Consider the following 19,110-nt stretch of genomic DNA (forward strand, 5'->3'; position numbering starts at 1 on the left):
GTCGGGCACGAGTATCTGTGGACTGATGTTTGCAGATGACATTGATCTAGTGGTGAGGTGGAGGTATCCTCTGGGGAGAAAAGGAATGAAAATCAGAAGCAAGATGGAATACATGTGAGTGAATGAGAGGAAGACGGGTTTAAATACTTGGGGTCAGGCAAGATGAGTGTCAGGTTATTAGTGACACAAAGATAGCATGAGTAAAATGAAATGTTTAAGGACAGTAGTGAGACTTGCTATGATGCATGGTTTGAAGGCTGGCGGAGCTAAAAATGTTCAGATTTCAAGCTGTTAAGATCAGGAGAGAGAGGATTAGAAATGAATATACCTGAAGGACCGTTCAGGTTGAGCATTTTGGAGACACAGTGAAGCAAAGCTGAGAGGGTTTGGACATGCTGGACGAAGGATGTTAAAGATGGAGCTGCCAGGAAGGAGGAAGACTGCAGAGAACATTGATAGATGTAGGAAGAGGGCAGAGCCCCTTGAATACAATTAGTTTTTCAGTCATTTATAAAGCACCAAAAGACAAAATAAGTTATAGGTCTTTACTTTAACAACTTTTACAGAGCTTCAACTCAAAAAACAACTTCACAAAGGCTGTGAAAATATTTACAAGGTGAAAAAACAACTACTGTCTTCATCTAAAAAGCTTTAAAAATGTGCAACTTCTTGTTTGGCATGCAAACACATTCTCCCACACACAGGAAAAAGAAAAACATACCCGCGTGAGCTTGTGGCTCCCTTTTGTACCTCATACAAACGTATCTTTCAGATAAAATTATCTTGTTAATAAATATTTCAAACACTCCATACAGTAAACAGAAAATGCATGCATGGCAGTTTGATTTGAGAGAACAAACATCATTATAAAACCTAAGTCAAATAAGTGTCGTTTCATATCTGATCAGATATAAATAGGAAAAGAAGACATTTGTACAGCAACAGCAAAATGATTGCTTGATCCGAACCAAGGGAGAGTCTCACACACACACACAAAAAGGCTGACGACGACGAGTTCAGATTCAGTAGTGTGTAGCGTGGGTTTCATTTCGCACATCTACAATGAGTGCAGAATGTCAGCATTTCCCTTACGTGTAAGGTAACTACAAACCACACAAACATATCCTACTATGGTTGTGTGACAGTAACGATTAGCAGTATACAGACGGGCAAATACTTGACTGTGTACATGCGCCATCTTCTCTGCATGTGAACACCAAGTCGACAGAAATATAGTGTTTACGCTCACTAAAGATGCTACAGCTAGCCACGGAGGGGTGCACGCCACGCACGGATAATGGCATGATTACTCTACCAATGTTTACAACAGTAGTCAGGGGACAAGTTGATTCACTGATACAGAATATCAATAATAGAAACAGGCCAAAGAGCAGCGTAAAGAAATGCGCTTGAATATTCTGCATCTGCTCTGTCAGCAAGTCTTTCAATCAGTCTGAGGTCAGACGTCTGGGCCAGGCGAAAAGGACAGGACGGGAGCGTACAGTAGAAAGCATTCAGCTGGGTCATGCATTGCACAGTTTCCTCCAGAGGAGGCCTCAGAACAGTAGAGACAAAATCACTCCAGCATTTGGCTTTTCCTTCTTAATAAAAGTGACAGCCTTTTTCTCTCACAGTAACAAAACATACATGATCTCCTTTCTACAACATTTAGAAAAAACGTATAACAAAACTCCACAGAGGAAACTTCTTCCAGTGATGCTACGTAGTGTCACGGCTCATTTCCTCACTGTCTCTTTCATCCTTCCTGAAGGAGGCAGCAAGTGTCAAGCATGTCTAAAAGTTCCTCTGGGAAGCCAGTTTAAGTCCAAGCTAAAAGCCTTCACAGGTCCTCGGAGTGCAGCACAGATTAGATGCTGAATTATGACCGTCAAGCGGGACTTAAACAAGGAGGTACATTATTTTTCACGACATCTAGCTTTAGAAGCAAAGCCTGCGCTTGTATATAATCACATCAGGTCATTCTTATCAGCAGGCAGCAATCTGTAGTATCCAGAGATAAATCCCATTATACATGGGATATGATTCCCTGTCCTTAAACATTTAAAGTGTCCAGTTATTTCTGGTATGTCATTGTCTACTTTTCAGATGCAAAGACCTGATGTTGGATCGTTAGGTCCTCTGGCGTGGTAACTTTAAAGTCTCAGGTTTGGACATCTGACGGTTCAGTATTCAGGAGCCCCCCTACTGTCAGTAAGGGCAGGGCAGCTTGTCCCACCTTCCCCAGGTAGCGAGTCAAAGGCGTAGCAGCACCGCCGAAGGAGCAACAACAACCCCAAGCTGCAGCCTCTCCTGGGCCGGTGGGACAGGGAGGGGGTGGTGGGGGAGGGGGAAGAGATGAACTCGATGAAGGGCTGTGAGTTAAGACCGTGTCACGGCCCGGGTGCAGAATGGAGGACGGGCTTGAGTGTTTGTACGGAGAGCATGGGAAATGGGGAAGATGAGAGCCCCGGGAAGAAATGGGTGATGGGTTCGTGTAAGAGTGTGTGAGCAAGGTGGGCGCTGAGGCCACAGTTGGGAGAGAGCTGGATGTGAGAGATGATATCGGGTGTTTGCTGCAGTGGAAATGTGATTGCGGTAAACTGCATGATGGATGTACTCTGATAGGATAATAAAGGCTTGCGTTCTCATCTAGATAACGTCTCTTTGGCTCTTGTGTGAGCGGCAGTGTAAAATGCGATTGGCCTGGCGTGTTGGAGCTATGAGCAGAGAACAGGTCGGGGGGTTTGGGAAAATTAAGTAAAGAGGTCTCAGAGTTTGCAGTGGATGAGGATGAAGAGTGGAATGAAAGGTTTAATTCAGGTTCTAGTGCTGGGCAGGGTGGTAAGTGGGCATCTGCCTGGAGCTGTGAATCTGGGGCAGCAGACACATAGGAGGCGGCAGGGGCCAGGTATGTGGGTGCTGGGCCCCCTCTGTAAGAGCAGGCTGAGAGGATTGCAGAGGTTGTCTTGGAAGGGTCAATGGCTGCAGTGATGGAGGGAGTAAAGGTGGAGAAGGAGGGGGTGGGGGGCTCCTGAAGTCCTGTCAGAGACTGGTCGCGGAGGCACTTGAATCGGGGAGGTAAGTTGTGACGACCCGGTAACCCTGGGCGTGGCGGATCATGTCGCGGATTTCCCCGTTGAGCTCCAGCAGCTTGGAGCAGATCAGACTGAGGTCCTGCCGGGAACCGACCAGGGCGATTGTGCCCGTCTGGCCCAACGTTTGGTGACGGAAGTAGACGTTGAGCAGCGTCTGAACCTCACTCTCTGAGCTGCCGCCAAACACTCCGTTGGGCCACTGCCTCCTGAAATGGACACAAAAAGTATTATAATTATTACAGGTAGATATAAAGAGACATACTTTCTATATTCAATATTCAATGTAGCTTGATTCATTAGATCAAGCTACAAAGTATAAATACACAATTAATATATTCAACTTGATAAAATGTGTCCATAAGTACAGGAATGCCACTAGACCCACATCTATACCTTGCCAAATAACACCATATAGAATAAACTACGCAAGTAATTTTTCAGTTCGAACTCTTGCCTAAATATTCTGTAATTTATACAGATGCTATTGTTAAACATATCAGGTCTATCAATTTTGCCTCAGGTTTGGATATTCTCATCTTAACAGCTGCTTTTATATAACGGTCATTCACCACTCCGGTATATCCCCATAAATAAGAAAATCCCGTATAATCAAATATTTGTTTTAACTTCCCTAACCGTAACTTCGAAACACCTTTATCATATTGATTCTTTGGAAAAATAGACATTAAAAGTACAATTTATTCCTATTTCCATTCGATAATCTAAACCTAAAACCAATCATCCTACATTTAACTTTATCTTTATCAACTTAAATCTCCCCACTTCTTGATCTCAATAAGGTATATGATAGGGTGAGGCAAGGTCTAACAATGGTTTCACCCGAAGCTTACGCTGATAATGGACCACACCCTTTTTTTCACACCTTGGATCATGTGATGAGCCACATGAGCAATAGTGGGTCAACGACCCTCTTACGGGGCAATCCCCTCTAGGGCTTAAAATCTGGAAGTCTTCATCATTTGGTCTTAGAACTGAAGAAGCTTCTTGGATGAGAGGTGCAACATCTTCAAGACATTTAAAGAAGTTCAGTCGCTTTTCATTCCAAGCTCCTTAGATCAGGGGTGTCAAACTCAAATACACAGTGGGCCAAAATTCAAAACTGGAACAAAGTCGCGGGCTAACATTAATATTTACTGAAAAAAAAATCTTCCTCCAGATTTAAGAATGAATCTCTTCTTATGGACTCAAACAAGTTTTGCTGGAAAACTGAATATGGAACAAGCAAAGCTTAATACTAAACAATATATATATTAGCTGTATAATACCAGTAGGCCAGCTCTAATAATAATTTGGTATGGCTTCGCAGGCCAAATGTAATTAGGCTGTGGGCCAAATTTGGCCCGCGGGCCAGAGTTTGACACCTATGCCTTAGATCCTCCTCTACTTGTATTACAGGATTTCCAAATTTAATGCCACAGAACTGTCCTACTTTACCTCATGCAAACATTACAATTTTACTTTCATTAGGATTTACACTTTCCTGTCTACACAACATCTTTCTACTCCATCTAAAGCCATCTGAAGCTCTGATTCTGTCAATACTACAATATCATCTGCGTACAGAAGCACAAGAGAGATAGATAGACCTCAACATCTCCCAAGCTTAAGTTTCTCAGCCAGGAATGACAGCCCTTTATAATGTCTACTTATTATATACTTCAAAATCATTTGTAAAGATTGGAGAAAGTGATGGGGACACAGTGTGTTCACATGGTCATTTTTTGGATCATTTGTTCTTTTACGTTGAGACAAAATAATAAAATCATTAAATCCCAGGATACACTCATGTATGCTGATGGCCTCGTGCTGCTCACCTGCATTCCTGGATGTAGCGCACGGCTTTGGTGAACTCATGGTTCCTAAGGCACTCCAGTATGGCCTGCACCGCTGCCTCTGAGGTGGGGAAGCTGGGCACAACCATGGCTGCCACCTGGGTGGCGTGTGAGTGAGTGTGGGCCAAGTGTTTGTGTTCCAAGTCGCTGGCTACGGCTGCCTCTGCTGCCTGCAGGCTGCTCTTCAGATCAGTAAGCTCTCGAGACATGTTCAGCAGCTAAGAGGTGAAGGGACAACAGGTGGTGGTGGGTGAGTGTGTATGTGAAATTTATGTCTATATTAAAAGATTAAATGCTCAAGATTAAGTCTGCAGTGTAGCAGGGTTTTTCTAAGGGTCAACATCATTTTAATTTAACTAGTAAACCATACATATACTTATAAAAGCATATGTCTATTTAATAGGGGTGCAACTATACTCGTATCGATATTGAACCGTTCGATACAGTGCTTTCGGTTCGGTACGCATATGTATGAACAATACAAAATTTGTAATTTATTTTATCAACTTTCCTTCTGAAGATGCTGTCTGTGTTGAGCGCTCAGTGAATCTGCGTTTGACTACTCCGCCTAGGCTGCACTGTCGAGCGCAGATCCACTGAGCGTTCAGCATCTCAGAAGGAAGAGCGCAGGGCAAGCTAGCGAGACAGAAGCTAAACTCTCCTTGCAACATGGCAAATTGAACCTCCCCCACCCTCATTCAGATCTGGCGTTTGGAATTATTTTGGTTTTCATGTGATGTATGACCCTGAAGGTAAGCGCGTCATGGACTAAAGTAAAACAGTATGTTGGATGTGCCACGCAATGCTCAATTACATGGGTGGGAACTAGTGTGTTAGCGCAGTTAGCTCGTTAACGTGTTGGCCGTCTAGCCCCACGCAGGGGTAGCTCGTTAACGGAGATTTGCCGTGTTGTGGCGTTAACGTCATTTCAACGAGATTAATGCTGACAGCACTAGTGGGAACACAACGAATATGACTGCACATTTACGCCGACATCATCCTAGTGCAAAGACAAGTGGAAGCAGACAAAAAAAACAAGCATGCATGCTACAAACTTTACCCGAGTCATTTAGACAGCCGTTAGCACATGATTCTCCTTATGGGGACCTGATATGTTTAATATTGTGGCGAGCTCAGACAAGGTGGAGACCGTTATTGACATCTGCAGAAGAACACTGCCGCTAGCTAACTGCTCAGCGTGGCAACCGCACAGCAACAACAACACACAGAGCGCCCTCTGACCCCGGAAGGACACACCGTTGCAGCGAGAGGGCGTCACCCGTCACTATGGCAACATAAACAAAACATAACTGTACAAACAGAACCCCGAACAGCCCTGACCCGCTACAATATGCTGCTGAGAATATAGCCCAGAAGAAGCGTATAGTATAGCTTTTATTTTGGAAAGAGCCATTTCTCTGTAATAAACTCTCTTTTCCAAAGATGAGTGATTCCTCAATCAGATTATATTAATTTTTTTAATTACTTTTGTTTCAGCAACATTAAATTTAAAAACTGTACTTTTGAGTTAAAATATATATTTATAATTTTAATAAATGACAAATTAAAAAGGCATGAACATTTTTTTTGTATCGAAAAAACATCGAACCGTGACACCAAAGTATCGAACCGAACCGTGAATTTTGTGTATCGTTGCACCCCTACTATTTAAATAAAAATAATGTGGCTCTATATATCATAGACATTTTTCTTAGAATGTTCCTTATCATACAGCTGGATGATACAAGGAAAGACCAAGTCACAAGGGGAAATTGCCCTAGTTGATATCAATCACACTGACCTAGAAAACCTCAAATTTGATGGACATTTAATGTTTAACTAATACATTTAGAACAACAACAGTCATGCAGATCTTGGTATTTAATGTGTTTGATTGTGAATTACTTGGACTCTGAATCCTCTCACATAGACATAAGGGAACCAGCATGTTCCTCTGTTAGCCTGCAAGTCACACTTAATGAAGAATGATTTGACTCACCTCAGGCACGGAGCTTATTGCATGAACTTGACCAATGAGCGAGCAGTAGGACTGGAACAGAAGGAGGAGCTGAAAGTGAAGCTTGTAAAGCCTCTGACAAAGCTCCAGTTGCTGGAAGACACAAGTGACAAAAAAAGCTAAGATTTATCAGAAGCAGAGATCACAAACAATCACAATCACAAATTGTTGTAAGCACATGCAAAGGAATACAAACACGTGACAACAAAACTGACTGATTCAGTTGTGCAAAGTTAATTAACCAGTTTAAGAGGAATCTAGAGTGAAGTGAAGAGAACTTACTGCAAGAGACTCCATTTGCTAGACAGCGAGAGAGCATGTTAGGGCATCAAGAGTGAAGTGAGAGGAAGACAAAGTATCAATCAAACACATGCACAGCAAGTTAAAAATCCTGACTGTTTACAGCCAGGCTGCCAAGAATTAATCAACACTGTAGAGAAAAAACAGCAACTTTAAACTTAACGACTCCGGCACGGAAAATAAATTTCAGGAGGATATAACGATATAGAGACAGAGCCAGCGTGCAAAGAGGGCAAACATTTCAATCCACAGAGAAAGAAAGCCATTAATACAACACAAAGATTAAGCTACATAGACTGAATCAATTTGCCAGTAAAAATTTGTGCTTTCATTGGTACAGTAAATAATAAATAAAGTTGTTTGTACCTTCTCCTCTGAATCTCCAGGTTGGCAGGTAACCACACTGTCACCAGGACATCTGGGAAATGTGTCCTTACAGTTCCTGAGCCACTGAAAGACAAAAAACGGAAAACTTCATTGGAAAGAGGAGTGGACAGAAGAAAAGGTGGTAAATATTTTATCTGGCACCCATTTCAAGGAGGAGATAAGTAAACGTGCACTTACCAATACAGCAGCCTCCTCTTTGGTGTTGTAAGTATCCAGGTACTCTTGCAGCTCCAGTGCACTGAACTTCATCTTTTCGAGGAGGCCATAGGACATGATCTATACAGACCAACAAGAAGAAAGGAGCAGTAAAAATGAGCTCAGTATTAGATTTGTCTTTGGGTTTTTTAGACTCCCATAGACTGAAGCAGCTACAATACTGTGATCAGCAAGAAGCCTGCCAACTGTACTCACCGTGTCAGCATCAATGTAAATGGTAGGACAATCTGAGCATGTGGTGAGCATCTGTGAGGACCTGAGAAACTTTGATCCAATGCCTCTTAATCCCTCGCCAAGATAAGTGGCAACATCTTTTGTTAAGGTGCAGAATTTTCCCTGGATGTTCTGGAAAAAGACACTGTACTGTAATTCATGCTAATGGAAGAGATCTAATATATAATTATACATAATATGAGTGATAGCTTGAAAAAAATGGGTGTACAAAAAACAAGAAATCCAAACATAAAAAACAAACAAAAAAAAACCCCTAAAGGTAATCCTTCATGTGATGTACCTTAAAGAGTGATGAGAAGACCTGAAATGTGTAGACAGCACATGACCCATCTGAGTCTGTTACAAGCTGGTTGATGTGGCAGCGCCATGCCTCCTCGGCATCGTCACACACCGTGGGTTGGAACGCTGCCAAGATGGCGGAAAAAAATGGAGAGGGGGGAGGAGGAAACCCAAGGTCCTCCAAATCATCAACATCATCACGCAAGCTTTAACAACAGAGATGAGAAAGAAGTGAGTCTGTGCTGTTTGCACCCAGTACGATAAGTATTTGAAAAATGTATCCAACAGGTTTTAATAATATCTCAAAAATGTTAATAATAGGACAAAATAGGCAAAACATCCATGAATAATGTCCCATTAGGTTTTTCCTGGCTTAGTAGTATATTTTTGGTCATTATCAGAGTTTCTATTGTTGATCAAACGCAACAAAACTGGTGATTTTCCTTTGGCTTGAGCGAAAACTTCTTTCCGTGAGCCACCAAAAGTTTTTACGGTAGGAAAAACCCTGACAGAGACTCTGGCAACAATCCAGCAGTGTATTCAGCATGCAGGGATTAATATTTAAATCCTGTCTTTCAAACTTACCTGGGCAGACAGTTTGGGTCTAGAAAATCCAGTGGAGGCTGGCAATAGTCTGGGTTAAGACCTCGGTCCAGATTTGGCAGCTGATTTTGAGGTTGCCCCGGCAAATCCAGAGTGAAGCTCTCTCCACAGTCGGAGCCGGGGGGGAGCTCGTTGACACTCAGCGACAGTTCATCATCCTGGGCCTGAGTGTCCTCGTCCTCACCACACACCCTCACCTGAGAAAACAAAAGCATTACATTTTTGATGTTTCAAAATGTATCTAGGCAAACAACACATCCACGTCCAAGTCTATTATTTCTCACATGTAGACCAATGTGATCGTCATGGAGAACTCCCTGGCTCGGGGTGGTGGCGTTGAGGGACTGGGGGTCAGCAGATGTGTCGTATGAAGTAGACAGAGAATCGGTGTGATTGGTTTCCTCTGATGGAGACGGGTTGGTCTGGAACAGGGAGGCAAATCATGAATGTTGACTCAGGAAAAATAATAAGCCTTTTAAGGCTTCAGAGGATTTTTAATGTGTTGATTCAGCAGCTAAGGCTACACACAAGCTGAGAATGGGAGAGGCTCTGGCTAGTTGAAGACTCCTCTTCCTCTGATGACTCGTCTGAATCGTGAGGGTCTTCGTGACCCAGACTGGGGGTACTGCCTGAGTGCTGGCTCTCCTCCAGCAGGTCGCCCAGCTCTGTGCTGTCCAGAGATCGCCGGCGCACACCCCAGTTAAAGTTATCAACAGTCTCACCCTAGATTTAAAAAAACACAACAACAACAAACACACACATACATGTTGGAAGACATGGACACAATGAACGGTAGAAGTAAAATCCCTGCGATGAAGGGAACATTTTTACTTTAATCTCTCAAAACACAAAATAATTGCTTTAGTTACAAGCACAAGATGCAAGATGGACTGTTATTCATGGCATGAATATATGCTTATATGCTGGAAAGGTTGTTTTCAGCCTGTAAAATTATCTTTTATAATAACTATAATATATTTATCTCTATTTAAAAAATAGCAGTGCTGTCATAAATGTCGTTCTGCAATCAAGCCGTGAGAGCAAAATGAAGCACAAAGAGGATTTTGTTTTTACGTTCCAGAGCAAAACAAAAGAGGCAGGAACACCAAAGAGCTGATGAAGGCTAATGTTAAGTACTCAATGTGAGGGACTTACCTGGAGCTCCTAGGCAGCGAGGGGAAGAAAGAGAGAGACAGAGTTAGAGAGAAAGAGATGAGGTGGGAAGACAGAGAAACACTTTTCAAATATGTTGAAGAAAGACAGGTGGATAAGTTGAAAGACACAGTAAAGGTAAAATGAAAGAAAGGACCACTGTGTCAGCATAAATCAAATGACCACAGGTGAAATACAGTATTATTGTGACTCTCACCTCTCCATCCTCCAGCTCCACATCCAGGAAGTCAAAGTCTCTGAAAACCCTAAACTGCTGCTCACTGGCGGTGTCATCTAATGTGTCCTCTCTGGTACCACCGTCCTCAGATGACACGCCGCTCTCCCGCACCTCCATCATGTCCAAGTCACCACAGGATGAGAAGATCACCTGACAAGAAGACAGAAACAGGTTTTTAGACTTGTCAGAGGCAATTAGTGAAGCCATCTTAATAACAGAAACATCCCCAGAAAACTTTAGAGGTTTTACTCCCTCTACAAAATAGAAACAAAAAAAAAAACAGAAATACAAGCTTGAATTTTGTTGACTGTGTACATAAAGAACAAGTACAACAAGGAAGTTAGCTTACAGATGGGTTCTTGGTAAGTCCAACTTCTTGTCCACATAGAGACAAAACGCTCACCAGCTTCTCTCTGGTTCTTTTCTGCATGTAGGAGAAAAACTCATCAGTAAAGTGATGGATTTTCTTCTCGCTTCACATGCCTCATGCTTTGATGATCAAGGGATAATTTCTAAGCATGTTATAAACAGAAAGTTTTAAATCTGTTTTTCTTGGGCTATTTGAGGTCAGTATGCTAAAGAAGAATGACTTGTTCAACACATTTTAATATAATATTCTTTTACAAGTCTTACAAAACCAAGCAGCACTGATGTGAAACCTTAGTTTTGGGCATTGATGCTACCTGAGATAACTGTGGTCGCCTCCAGCTGACAGGCACCAGAATGGTGTTGGAATTGGATCCAGAAGAAGTGGAGGAAGTACTGCGGGTCACAGCCATGGCTCTGGCTTTCCCCTCTCTACCCCCTGATCCTTGGAGCTCATCAAAACGGCGCCCGATCACCGGTGTCTGGGAAGATAACAAACAGAAAGACATGCAAATTTTTTGATGCTTTGCATATTGCATGCGTTGAGGAAATCCTTTTCTATTTATGACCTAGCAAAACATGGGGGTGTACTGTAACTGCAAGTCAATGATGGGCATTTACAAAAAGAAGCTCAGTAGCAGCAGCTTTCTTACCTCAGAGATGTCAAATGTGAAATCCAGAGTTTTCCCAGGGAGAGCTTTAGCGGAGCCGTCCCACACTCTGCTGACCTCTAGGTTGGAAAGATCACCCTGTGTGTGGCCGTACACTGGATGAACAAGGCTGGCAGAGCGTGATACCACCAGCTTCAAGATGTTTAAGGCATCCTTCCAGTGTACTGTCTATAAAGTCACATGTCAAAGACAGAGTAAGAGAAACAGCAGTGCATGCAGTGCATTTCTCTAAAATGAAGACCGAGTACTGTGCGACACTCACCTGGACAAACTTCTCAATGGTCTTCAGGACATCAGCGTTGAACTGTTTGACCTGCACAGCAGTCAGGTCCATGTGGCTAAGCAGACAGTAGATGATTTGGAGGAGAGACTGTTGCATACTGGGAAGTCCCTTATCCAGCAGCTGGGAGAGAGAAAGTCACATTCAGTAAGCACGCAGACACAAACCCAATCTTGCTTAAGGGCAAAGTCAATATGTGTATAACCAACTTGTATAACTTGACTGTAAATTATTGGATTGTCCTTTAACAACTGGCTGGACAGTGAACAGGACAGGCTTCCAACAAATAATCAGCACAAACCACTCACTCAACATTCTTGCACCAGCTTCCATAGAAACATCCAATAAATGTACAATCCTAAAAATAGAGAAAGATAAGACATATTTTCATATATAGAAGCACTTACCTCAGCCATATAGGTGACCATGTTGAGCGTTATGTCAGAGAAAGCCTCGTGAAGGTAGCGGCAAACCACGCTGACCCAGGAGAAAGGGTCCCTCGTGTAGGAACGTGTCTTATAGAGCGTCATCACATGTGCCAGATGGGACAGCTTTGTGTTCTTTTCCACCAAACATACCTGAGAAAGTAAACAAAAAAGCAGACAGACACGTTATGTGAGAAATATTGCCTTTTTTGATCTTTTACTTGTTCTTCTGTGTTTTGAAATGTCAGGTTTTTCCAATCCACTCTGGCTTTTTATCTTTCTCCAAATATACATCTTTACTGTTTGTCTAACAAACCTAAAAAAAAGTCAAAGGAAGTAAAGCAAAAGCAAACTAAAGCCTAGACTCAGCCCACTTGAAGAATCCATAGTATTGCAGTACCTGTGCAATCCTCTCAGCACTTTCCTTACAGAACTGATTTGGGTGGCTAAAGTGCTGGACCAGGTGAGGAAGCAGACACAGCACATTCAGAGGAAAGCCTACACAGGGAGAAGAGTTTGAACTTCAGATACAGCCAGTATAAATAAAAATAAACACGTTGCCGTACGACTACTAAACGATACAATATAAAATCCTCAGTACCTACCTATAGACTGTGAGCTGTCGACAACAGGCACGCGGGAGACTGGCGTGAGCTGGCAGAATAGCTGTAAGGTCAGGTCAGATGTAGCCTGGGAGGTAAATCCCTTCAACAAAAGCTGTTGAATCCCAGAGAACCCGCTCCACCTCAGCTGAGCCTGCAGCTTCTCCAGGCGCTCACGGTTCTCTGCTCTGTCTAAGGGCACCTGGGAAATGAGAGATTTTGGCTTAAGTGAAGCTGAAAGTTGCTTGTGGTACTTATTGTCTTCCACCTGCAAACTGAATATCTGAGATGCTAAAACAATGAATGAATCAATAGCCAGTTGCTAGGTCTGTGGTGGCCTTGAATTAATAGGTTCCAAAGCTTGCTTTCATTTTAAAATAGCAGCAGTGTGAGCGTCTTAGGATGACGTAGTCTTCATGGCATTAAGGGAAAACACAGGTTACAGGGAATGTTTGCTTTCTTCTGCTTAATCTTGGCTTTAAGTTAACTGTTGTTTTTACAGATACATACATTTTCCTCTGTAATCAGCAATTTTTTTATCTCATCTACCTTTGACAGCAGCTTGTGAACGAGGCGAAGTGACATCTGGTATTCAAACTCGAAGTCTGACTCCATGAGCGACACCGCCACCCAGAAGACTGTGGCCAGTATCGACGAAGGATGAGACACGTGCGCGGGATCCGACAGAACGCTGGGATCAATGCGATTGGTCGATGATGTGCAGGAGCCTGAACTTCTTCCTGTTCGTGCAAGGCCGTGACTGTTGCAAGCCTGCAGACCGAAAGCGAGTACAAAATTAGCATTAAGGATTTAGCATTAAGGTGTCAGATTACACAGCAATTTTCCTTTCTTGCCTGTATGCGATCCAGAGTTGCACTGCGAGGGGGATCACTCGACTGGTTGCAACACTCGCCGAACTTCTTGGGGACAGAATAGGAGCGCTGGTGGCGCTGCGATGACAGGCCGACAAATCCTGGGCCAGGGAAGTTCAGCTGACCTGTGCTCTTTCTGTTCATCAGTTTGTCACTTGTCACAAAGTCTGGTGAGGATGTCCTACAAATCAAATACAATGAAAGCAAAATGTTGAATCTGTTGGAGTATCAAGTAGCTCTGAAACACCAGAAGGAGGCTGTTTAAATCCGTACATATGTTGTAATCTTCAAATTATTATTACTTCCAAAGATTTAACATTCAAAGCAGACTAACCTGGTAAGAGCTGCCATAAGGTCACTGTTTTTCAGACACTCTGCTAGATTCACCACTACTGACTCCAGAGTTAACAGCACCTCCATCACATAGCCCTGAAACAGGTACAGGTATGAACATCAGCAATAATGTGAATCTTCACCAAATGCATCAGGTTGAAAGCACTACATCTCTATTATATGTCTCTTCTCTCACCTGCACCTCGTCTCCATGTTCTCCCACCACCTCAACGAGGCGTGAGACCAGATCAGAGACAGCATGGTTGTTGATCGGCTGTTTGAGAGCTCTAAAGATCTGGAAAGATCTGCCGGCATAGTGACGCGAGGAGCTGCACAGAGCCGTCTGTAAGGCCACGTCACTAAGCTGCTGCTCCAGGTGGAAGTCTGTGAAGATGGACATATTTCACCCCTTGTGCAGGTCTAAAATGAATCGATTATTGCTCCATTTGTGAAGATTGGGTGAGGTCTGCTGTAGCTGTTATTCAGTGGTTTCTCACCTGACTTGGACTCCTTGAAGACAGAGACAACGTGGCGCAGGAAGTTGCTGAGCTGCTCTGTGCTTTTGGAGTTGGGGTTCTTTGGTGTGATGTCCTCATGCACCCACAGTGGCCCAAATGATCTGTGCAATAACAACACAGTACTCCAAGCACTGTATACCCACCACCAGTAGCACCACATAGAAGTTACACGAGCAGCTCACACAGTGTGGACTACAGTGAAATTTAAGCGCACGTCACACCCACACGCAGTGTCCACCTCGAGAACAGCACAAAAGATGACCAGAGTTGTGTTTACCTGGTGGAGAGAAACTCAATGAGTTTGTTCGTCTTCTCATCCGTCTCATTGGGCGCATCTTCAAGATCCTCCAGGTCATCGGGTGTTACAAGGGGCAGATTTCCAACACTGCCGGCTGTGCTGCCACCACCCAGGCTAGCAGAGGATGAGTTGGAGGTGGAGCTGAGACCAGAGTCCACTACGGGAGATGCCTGCCACTCCCGCAAAAAGTCTGGTGCGTCTATGGGAATATTATGACATGCTATAGAGAAGTGTACTGCTACAGTAATATAATTTCTGGAGTCTTTAATCTGATTTTTGTGTACTACACCGTTTAGTTTCTTAGTTTTCCAATGAAAAATGGTCCATCAGGTCATATCTCACTAGTAAATGTCAGAGGACTGTTAAATGCTTGTATACACACTCAATATTTTCTACTTACGTGACTGCTGGTACTCTGTGTGGTAGCTGGACTTGATTGTGAGGGTCTTGTTGTCACTGATCTCTCTCGTTAGCATCAGTACTGAGGCTATTACCTGGACCCCCAAAAAGAAGTGTTGCTCAGTGAATATGTAAAGCGGTAAAGTAAGTTTCAGTCCTACTTCATGTAATAAACTGGCCTAATAATAACAAACATTAAAATGGAAATCTGACCTGAAAGTTGTTGTTGCAGGAGAGCGCAATGAGGAGGTGAAGAAGGAGACGTTTGCTGTGTTCATAGACCTCTGACCTGTAGTGGTCCAGACCTAGAAAATGAAGTACACACCGAGTAAGACAACAACAGCTTTTGTAGTATTACAAAGGCTTGTTGTGCCTCAATTTGTGCAACAGTGAATGAAAAAAGCTAAAAAAAACAAAAACAAAACCCCTAAACAATCAAACATGGATTCCTGGATAACTTCATGCAAAAAGACCAGATGATGCTGAATCTCATGAACTTGAAAGTTAGTATGTAGAATATGCTGAGCACATAATAATACAGCTGGCATCTGGGTGGGGGTAGGTATGTGTCTACATGCTAGATTGAAAGTGTTTCATTGTGATACTTGAGAACGGCCTGTCCACATCCACGTCTCTGTGTGATGGCGATAAAACACATCGTCACGCTATGAGCTCAGTGGACGTCACAGAAAATACCTTCAACATCTCAAGGCTATTTTTGTGTGTTTGTTTCGGTGGCAAACACCCTGACACCCGCGCTTTTTGATTTTATCTTGTTTTGGTTCAAGTTCTTTTCGATCTACCACGTGTTTCATTTGCTTTATCAGCGTGAGACTGAGGAATTTTTTATATAACCCTTCAAGCATTTCCACATTCTCCAAAATGCATGTAGTACATTCTATGCAGGCGATTTTGGCTTATTTTTCTTCTTACCCCATTTTCCCCAAAATTAATCCATACAGGGTTTAACCGATTCAAGCGTGACATGAGTTGAGTTATGCTTACCTAAGAAGAGGGCATGTAGTAGTAGGGGCAGGTGTAAAGCCCAGTCTTCTCTCACACTGTGGTCCACTACCATCTCGGTCATAAAGATCACTGCAATGTTACACCTGAGGAACACACAAATTTTAGGTGAGTACGATAAAATCTTGGCATGTTTGATGGAAACATTTGATGTTTGATGTTTCCTGTAATCTGTGCTAGTGCATGAACTGTACATGGATCATAGATTTCAAAGCTCTCTACAACAGTCTTCATTTTATTTATTTAGAGTATTGATCTCTGAAGTGTCAGGACAGGCAGAGAAGATTAAGTGGGAAAGCTCTTTTAATATGAACTATTTTCCTAGTAGACCCTGAGCAAGCTGGCTTGGCTTCATTCTGTGCTTGAGTTTATCCAAAAATCTGAAAGTAGGCGTAACATGTCTCTGAAACGCTGTCTGGCCCTGCTGATTGTAACATCACTCTTCTAGCTAAGATCCTGTTTTTTCAGAAGTTTACTAAAGGTCATCTGTGTTTGTTTGTGTGCACCTGTGCAGTGGTCCTCTAGGTGTGATAGTTTCTGGAAGGTAGTCAACCAGAGGTGCCCAGCAGCCTCCATTAACAGGCATGGGTAACGGCTGAGGACGGTTGGTCTCGAGAATACTCAGCAGCCATCCAGCGTAAGGTGGAAGTGGGTCATCTATGAGCACAGAAAGATTTGGTTAGTAAAATCTGAAACATATATCCCACCAAAGCAATAATTCTGATTTAAAAGTAGTGCACAATTAACCATTTCACTTAAAAAGCATAAGGACTGATCCTTTGAGACTCCTCAAAGCACAGGCCGAGGAGGGGGAGTGGCAGCAATCTTCCACTCCAGCTTATTAGTTACCACAGACCTGGAGTTTTAAATCCATTGAAAGCTTAACTTTTTACCTTGTCCACCATAACTGGAAAACTCAATAAAAAGTGGTATTTGTTTTATTGTAGGGACCTTTACCTTTCCTTAATACTGTAGTTGTGATTCAATTTTGTTGCGACTTGATTTTATTGTGTTTGAAAAATACTACCAACTGTAGCGCAAACGAGGTTGTCATTTTTACACTTTGTTTTTTGCATGAATGAAACAAAGACTAAGCTTGAAAGATGGCGTTTGGAGTCAGTGTTCGGTCTGTAGCTGTATAGTAGATGGTTGATGAATTGGCCTGTGTGACTGGGGCCTTAGCTAGCTGTTTAAATTATAGGAATCATCTAACCTACTTTGACAAGAATGTCAATGGCTGCTATTACAAGGTGCATGACAACACATTTAAAACATTTGCTTTTAGTCTCTGTATCTGGCCAGAAAAAAAATATGTGGGATGAGAAGTTATAGCACAAGAACTGTCAGTAACAATTACCATTAAAGTCCTAAAGTTAAAATGGTGAAGATTTATCACTGAAAAGTCCACATCCTCAGAGTCTCTCCAAATAACAGCTGTAAGCTGTGAAAACCCCTGGGCTCTGTGTGTGTCAAAGATTGTACTTTATTCCTCATGAGAACCAAGTCAGGGCTTACTTTTTTCATCCTCATAGGAGCCTCCGGAGCTGTTGCTGTAACGAGACTCCAGTCTGTTGTGAGCCCTCGCCCGGCTGTGAAAAATCCACCACATTTAAAGTCACACTCAGCATTTCCAGATTTGATTGACAATATCCTCATGGTATTATCATCGCTACATACAGTAACTGATACGATGCTGACATTTTTTAGCTATCTTTATGACAGCCTCTTGAGAGACTGTCTCACCCAAATAAAACACTGTATCACCATGACAACCCATGCTGCAGCTATAAGTATATAAGGTATAAAAAATGACTTACCGTTCTTCACTCTCTCTGACCATCTTGGTCTCATCTGTCTCTGGCAGGTTTTCCTGACCAGCCACTACGGTGTTACTACTGGAGGTGGTGCCTACACATTTAACAGAAACACAGCAGAGTCATCCATCTGTCACATGAAAAAAGCTGTCAAGTTCAAACCAGGGGTAAGTGTTGAGATGAAAATCTAATTTGACTCCACAGACTGTGACAGGAACACATCCCCTCACCTGTCTGGGATGTGGAGGCTTTGTTGCTGGCAGCAAAGCGATAAAATGGAGGATTATCACAGTGCAAAACCACAGGGTTGACAGGGTCGGTCTGCTGCAGCTCAAACAGGAGCTCCTCCATAGTCTGGATGGTGTTATTGCGACACATGTAAATCACCACCTTCTTAATCTACAACAGATGAGCAAGCATTAGTTAGAAATTCTGGGTTATTTGCATTACTTCTGCATATTTGTTATGATATCTTTGTGAGGATTACTGCATTTAACTAAAAAATGCTCTTACATAAGGCAGTAATGTGGTGTCACTGCTAACACCACACAGGCTGATGAGGAACTGCAGGGTGACTCGCAAGTTGTTGCTCCACCTCTCGTTCGACACTAGAGCGTTCCAGGCATTCTCAATCTCTGGTCCGGGAACCTCATCTCCATACTGTAAAGGGAAAAAAATCTAATTAGAAAGCTAGAGGTGCGTTTGGGAGTTTTCACAAGTAAGAACTAACTCAGCTTCCCACCTTAGCAGTCATGAACATGAGGTTGTTGAGCACCAATGATGTCGCCTGCAAGGAGCCCCAGCCGCTGCCTCTCAGGCTGGGGGATGCACTCAGGCCCCGAGCCTGACCTCGAGGTTCTTCCTCTGGTGTGCAGGGACTTGAAGCAGGAGGTAAGAGACCTGTGTCCACTAGCTCAATGTTACTAAGCCAGGGTAGCAGGTAGGATAGCATGATCTGTCTGCCATTAGGATGGGTGGTTGGGAAACGTTGGCTCACCTCTGCAAATACCAGGAGAATTCACTTATTCATTTTTTTCTTTAACTTATGCTGCTTCCTTATTAACTTCTCTTCCACATTAAAGTGTAAGGAGATACCTTTTTCTAAAAATACATATAGATATATTAGTTAGTTTAT

The 19,110-nt window shown here is 42.9% G+C and overlaps 1 protein-coding gene across 9 annotated transcripts in view; it reads right to left on the minus strand.

Annotated features, from left to right (window-relative positions):
* Positions 1-531: 531 nt before the first annotated feature.
* fryb (furry homolog b (Drosophila)) overlaps positions 532-19,110 on the minus strand; it is a 54,726-nt gene continuing 36,147 nt past the window's right edge. For 4 of the 9 annotated variants that reach the window (XM_040033316.1, XM_040033309.1, XM_040033314.1 and 1 more), the window contains exons 33-67: positions 18,718-18,974; positions 18,489-18,635; positions 18,206-18,374; positions 17,979-18,069; positions 17,677-17,750; positions 16,668-16,818; positions 16,144-16,247; positions 15,352-15,443; positions 15,140-15,233; positions 14,719-14,938; positions 14,421-14,572; positions 14,120-14,307; positions 13,925-14,019; positions 13,573-13,771; positions 13,268-13,489; positions 12,722-12,920; positions 12,517-12,614; positions 12,099-12,269; positions 11,674-11,814; positions 11,394-11,579; positions 11,058-11,222; positions 10,724-10,798; positions 10,354-10,524; positions 10,140-10,148; positions 9,513-9,707; positions 9,269-9,406; positions 8,967-9,181; positions 8,383-8,587; positions 8,064-8,213; positions 7,830-7,928; positions 7,632-7,715; positions 7,248-7,265; positions 6,948-7,058; positions 4,931-5,166; positions 532-3,301 (exon numbers count right to left, since the gene is read on the minus strand). In XM_040033316.1, the coding sequence (XP_039889250.1) occupies positions 3,043-3,301; positions 4,931-5,166; positions 6,948-7,058; positions 7,248-7,265; positions 7,632-7,715; positions 7,830-7,928; positions 8,064-8,213; positions 8,383-8,587; positions 8,967-9,181; positions 9,269-9,406; positions 9,513-9,707; positions 10,140-10,148; positions 10,354-10,524; positions 10,724-10,798; positions 11,058-11,222; positions 11,394-11,579; positions 11,674-11,814; positions 12,099-12,269; positions 12,517-12,614; positions 12,722-12,920; positions 13,268-13,489; positions 13,573-13,771; positions 13,925-14,019; positions 14,120-14,307; positions 14,421-14,572; positions 14,719-14,938; positions 15,140-15,233; positions 15,352-15,443; positions 16,144-16,247; positions 16,668-16,818; positions 17,677-17,750; positions 17,979-18,069; positions 18,206-18,374; positions 18,489-18,635; positions 18,718-18,974 (5,180 nt within the window). In that variant the 3' untranslated portion in view covers positions 532-3,042. The remainder of the gene's footprint in view (positions 3,302-4,930; positions 5,167-6,947; positions 7,059-7,247; positions 7,266-7,631; positions 7,716-7,829; positions 7,929-8,063; positions 8,214-8,382; positions 8,588-8,966; positions 9,182-9,268; positions 9,407-9,512; positions 9,708-10,139; positions 10,149-10,353; positions 10,525-10,723; positions 10,799-11,057; positions 11,223-11,393; positions 11,580-11,673; positions 11,815-12,098; positions 12,270-12,516; positions 12,615-12,721; positions 12,921-13,267; positions 13,490-13,572; positions 13,772-13,924; positions 14,020-14,119; positions 14,308-14,420; positions 14,573-14,718; positions 14,939-15,139; positions 15,234-15,351; positions 15,444-16,143; positions 16,248-16,667; positions 16,819-17,676; positions 17,751-17,978; positions 18,070-18,205; positions 18,375-18,488; positions 18,636-18,717; positions 18,975-19,110) is intronic. The other 5 variants (XM_040033312.1, XM_040033310.1, XM_040033313.1 and 2 more) reach the window with 5 other exon arrangements.

The sequence above is a fragment of the Simochromis diagramma genome, unplaced genomic scaffold (genome assembly GCF_900408965.1).
Source record: "Simochromis diagramma unplaced genomic scaffold, fSimDia1.1 OVJJ01000216.1, whole genome shotgun sequence".
In the NCBI taxonomy this organism is placed as follows: domain Eukaryota; kingdom Metazoa; phylum Chordata; class Actinopteri; order Cichliformes; family Cichlidae; genus Simochromis; species Simochromis diagramma.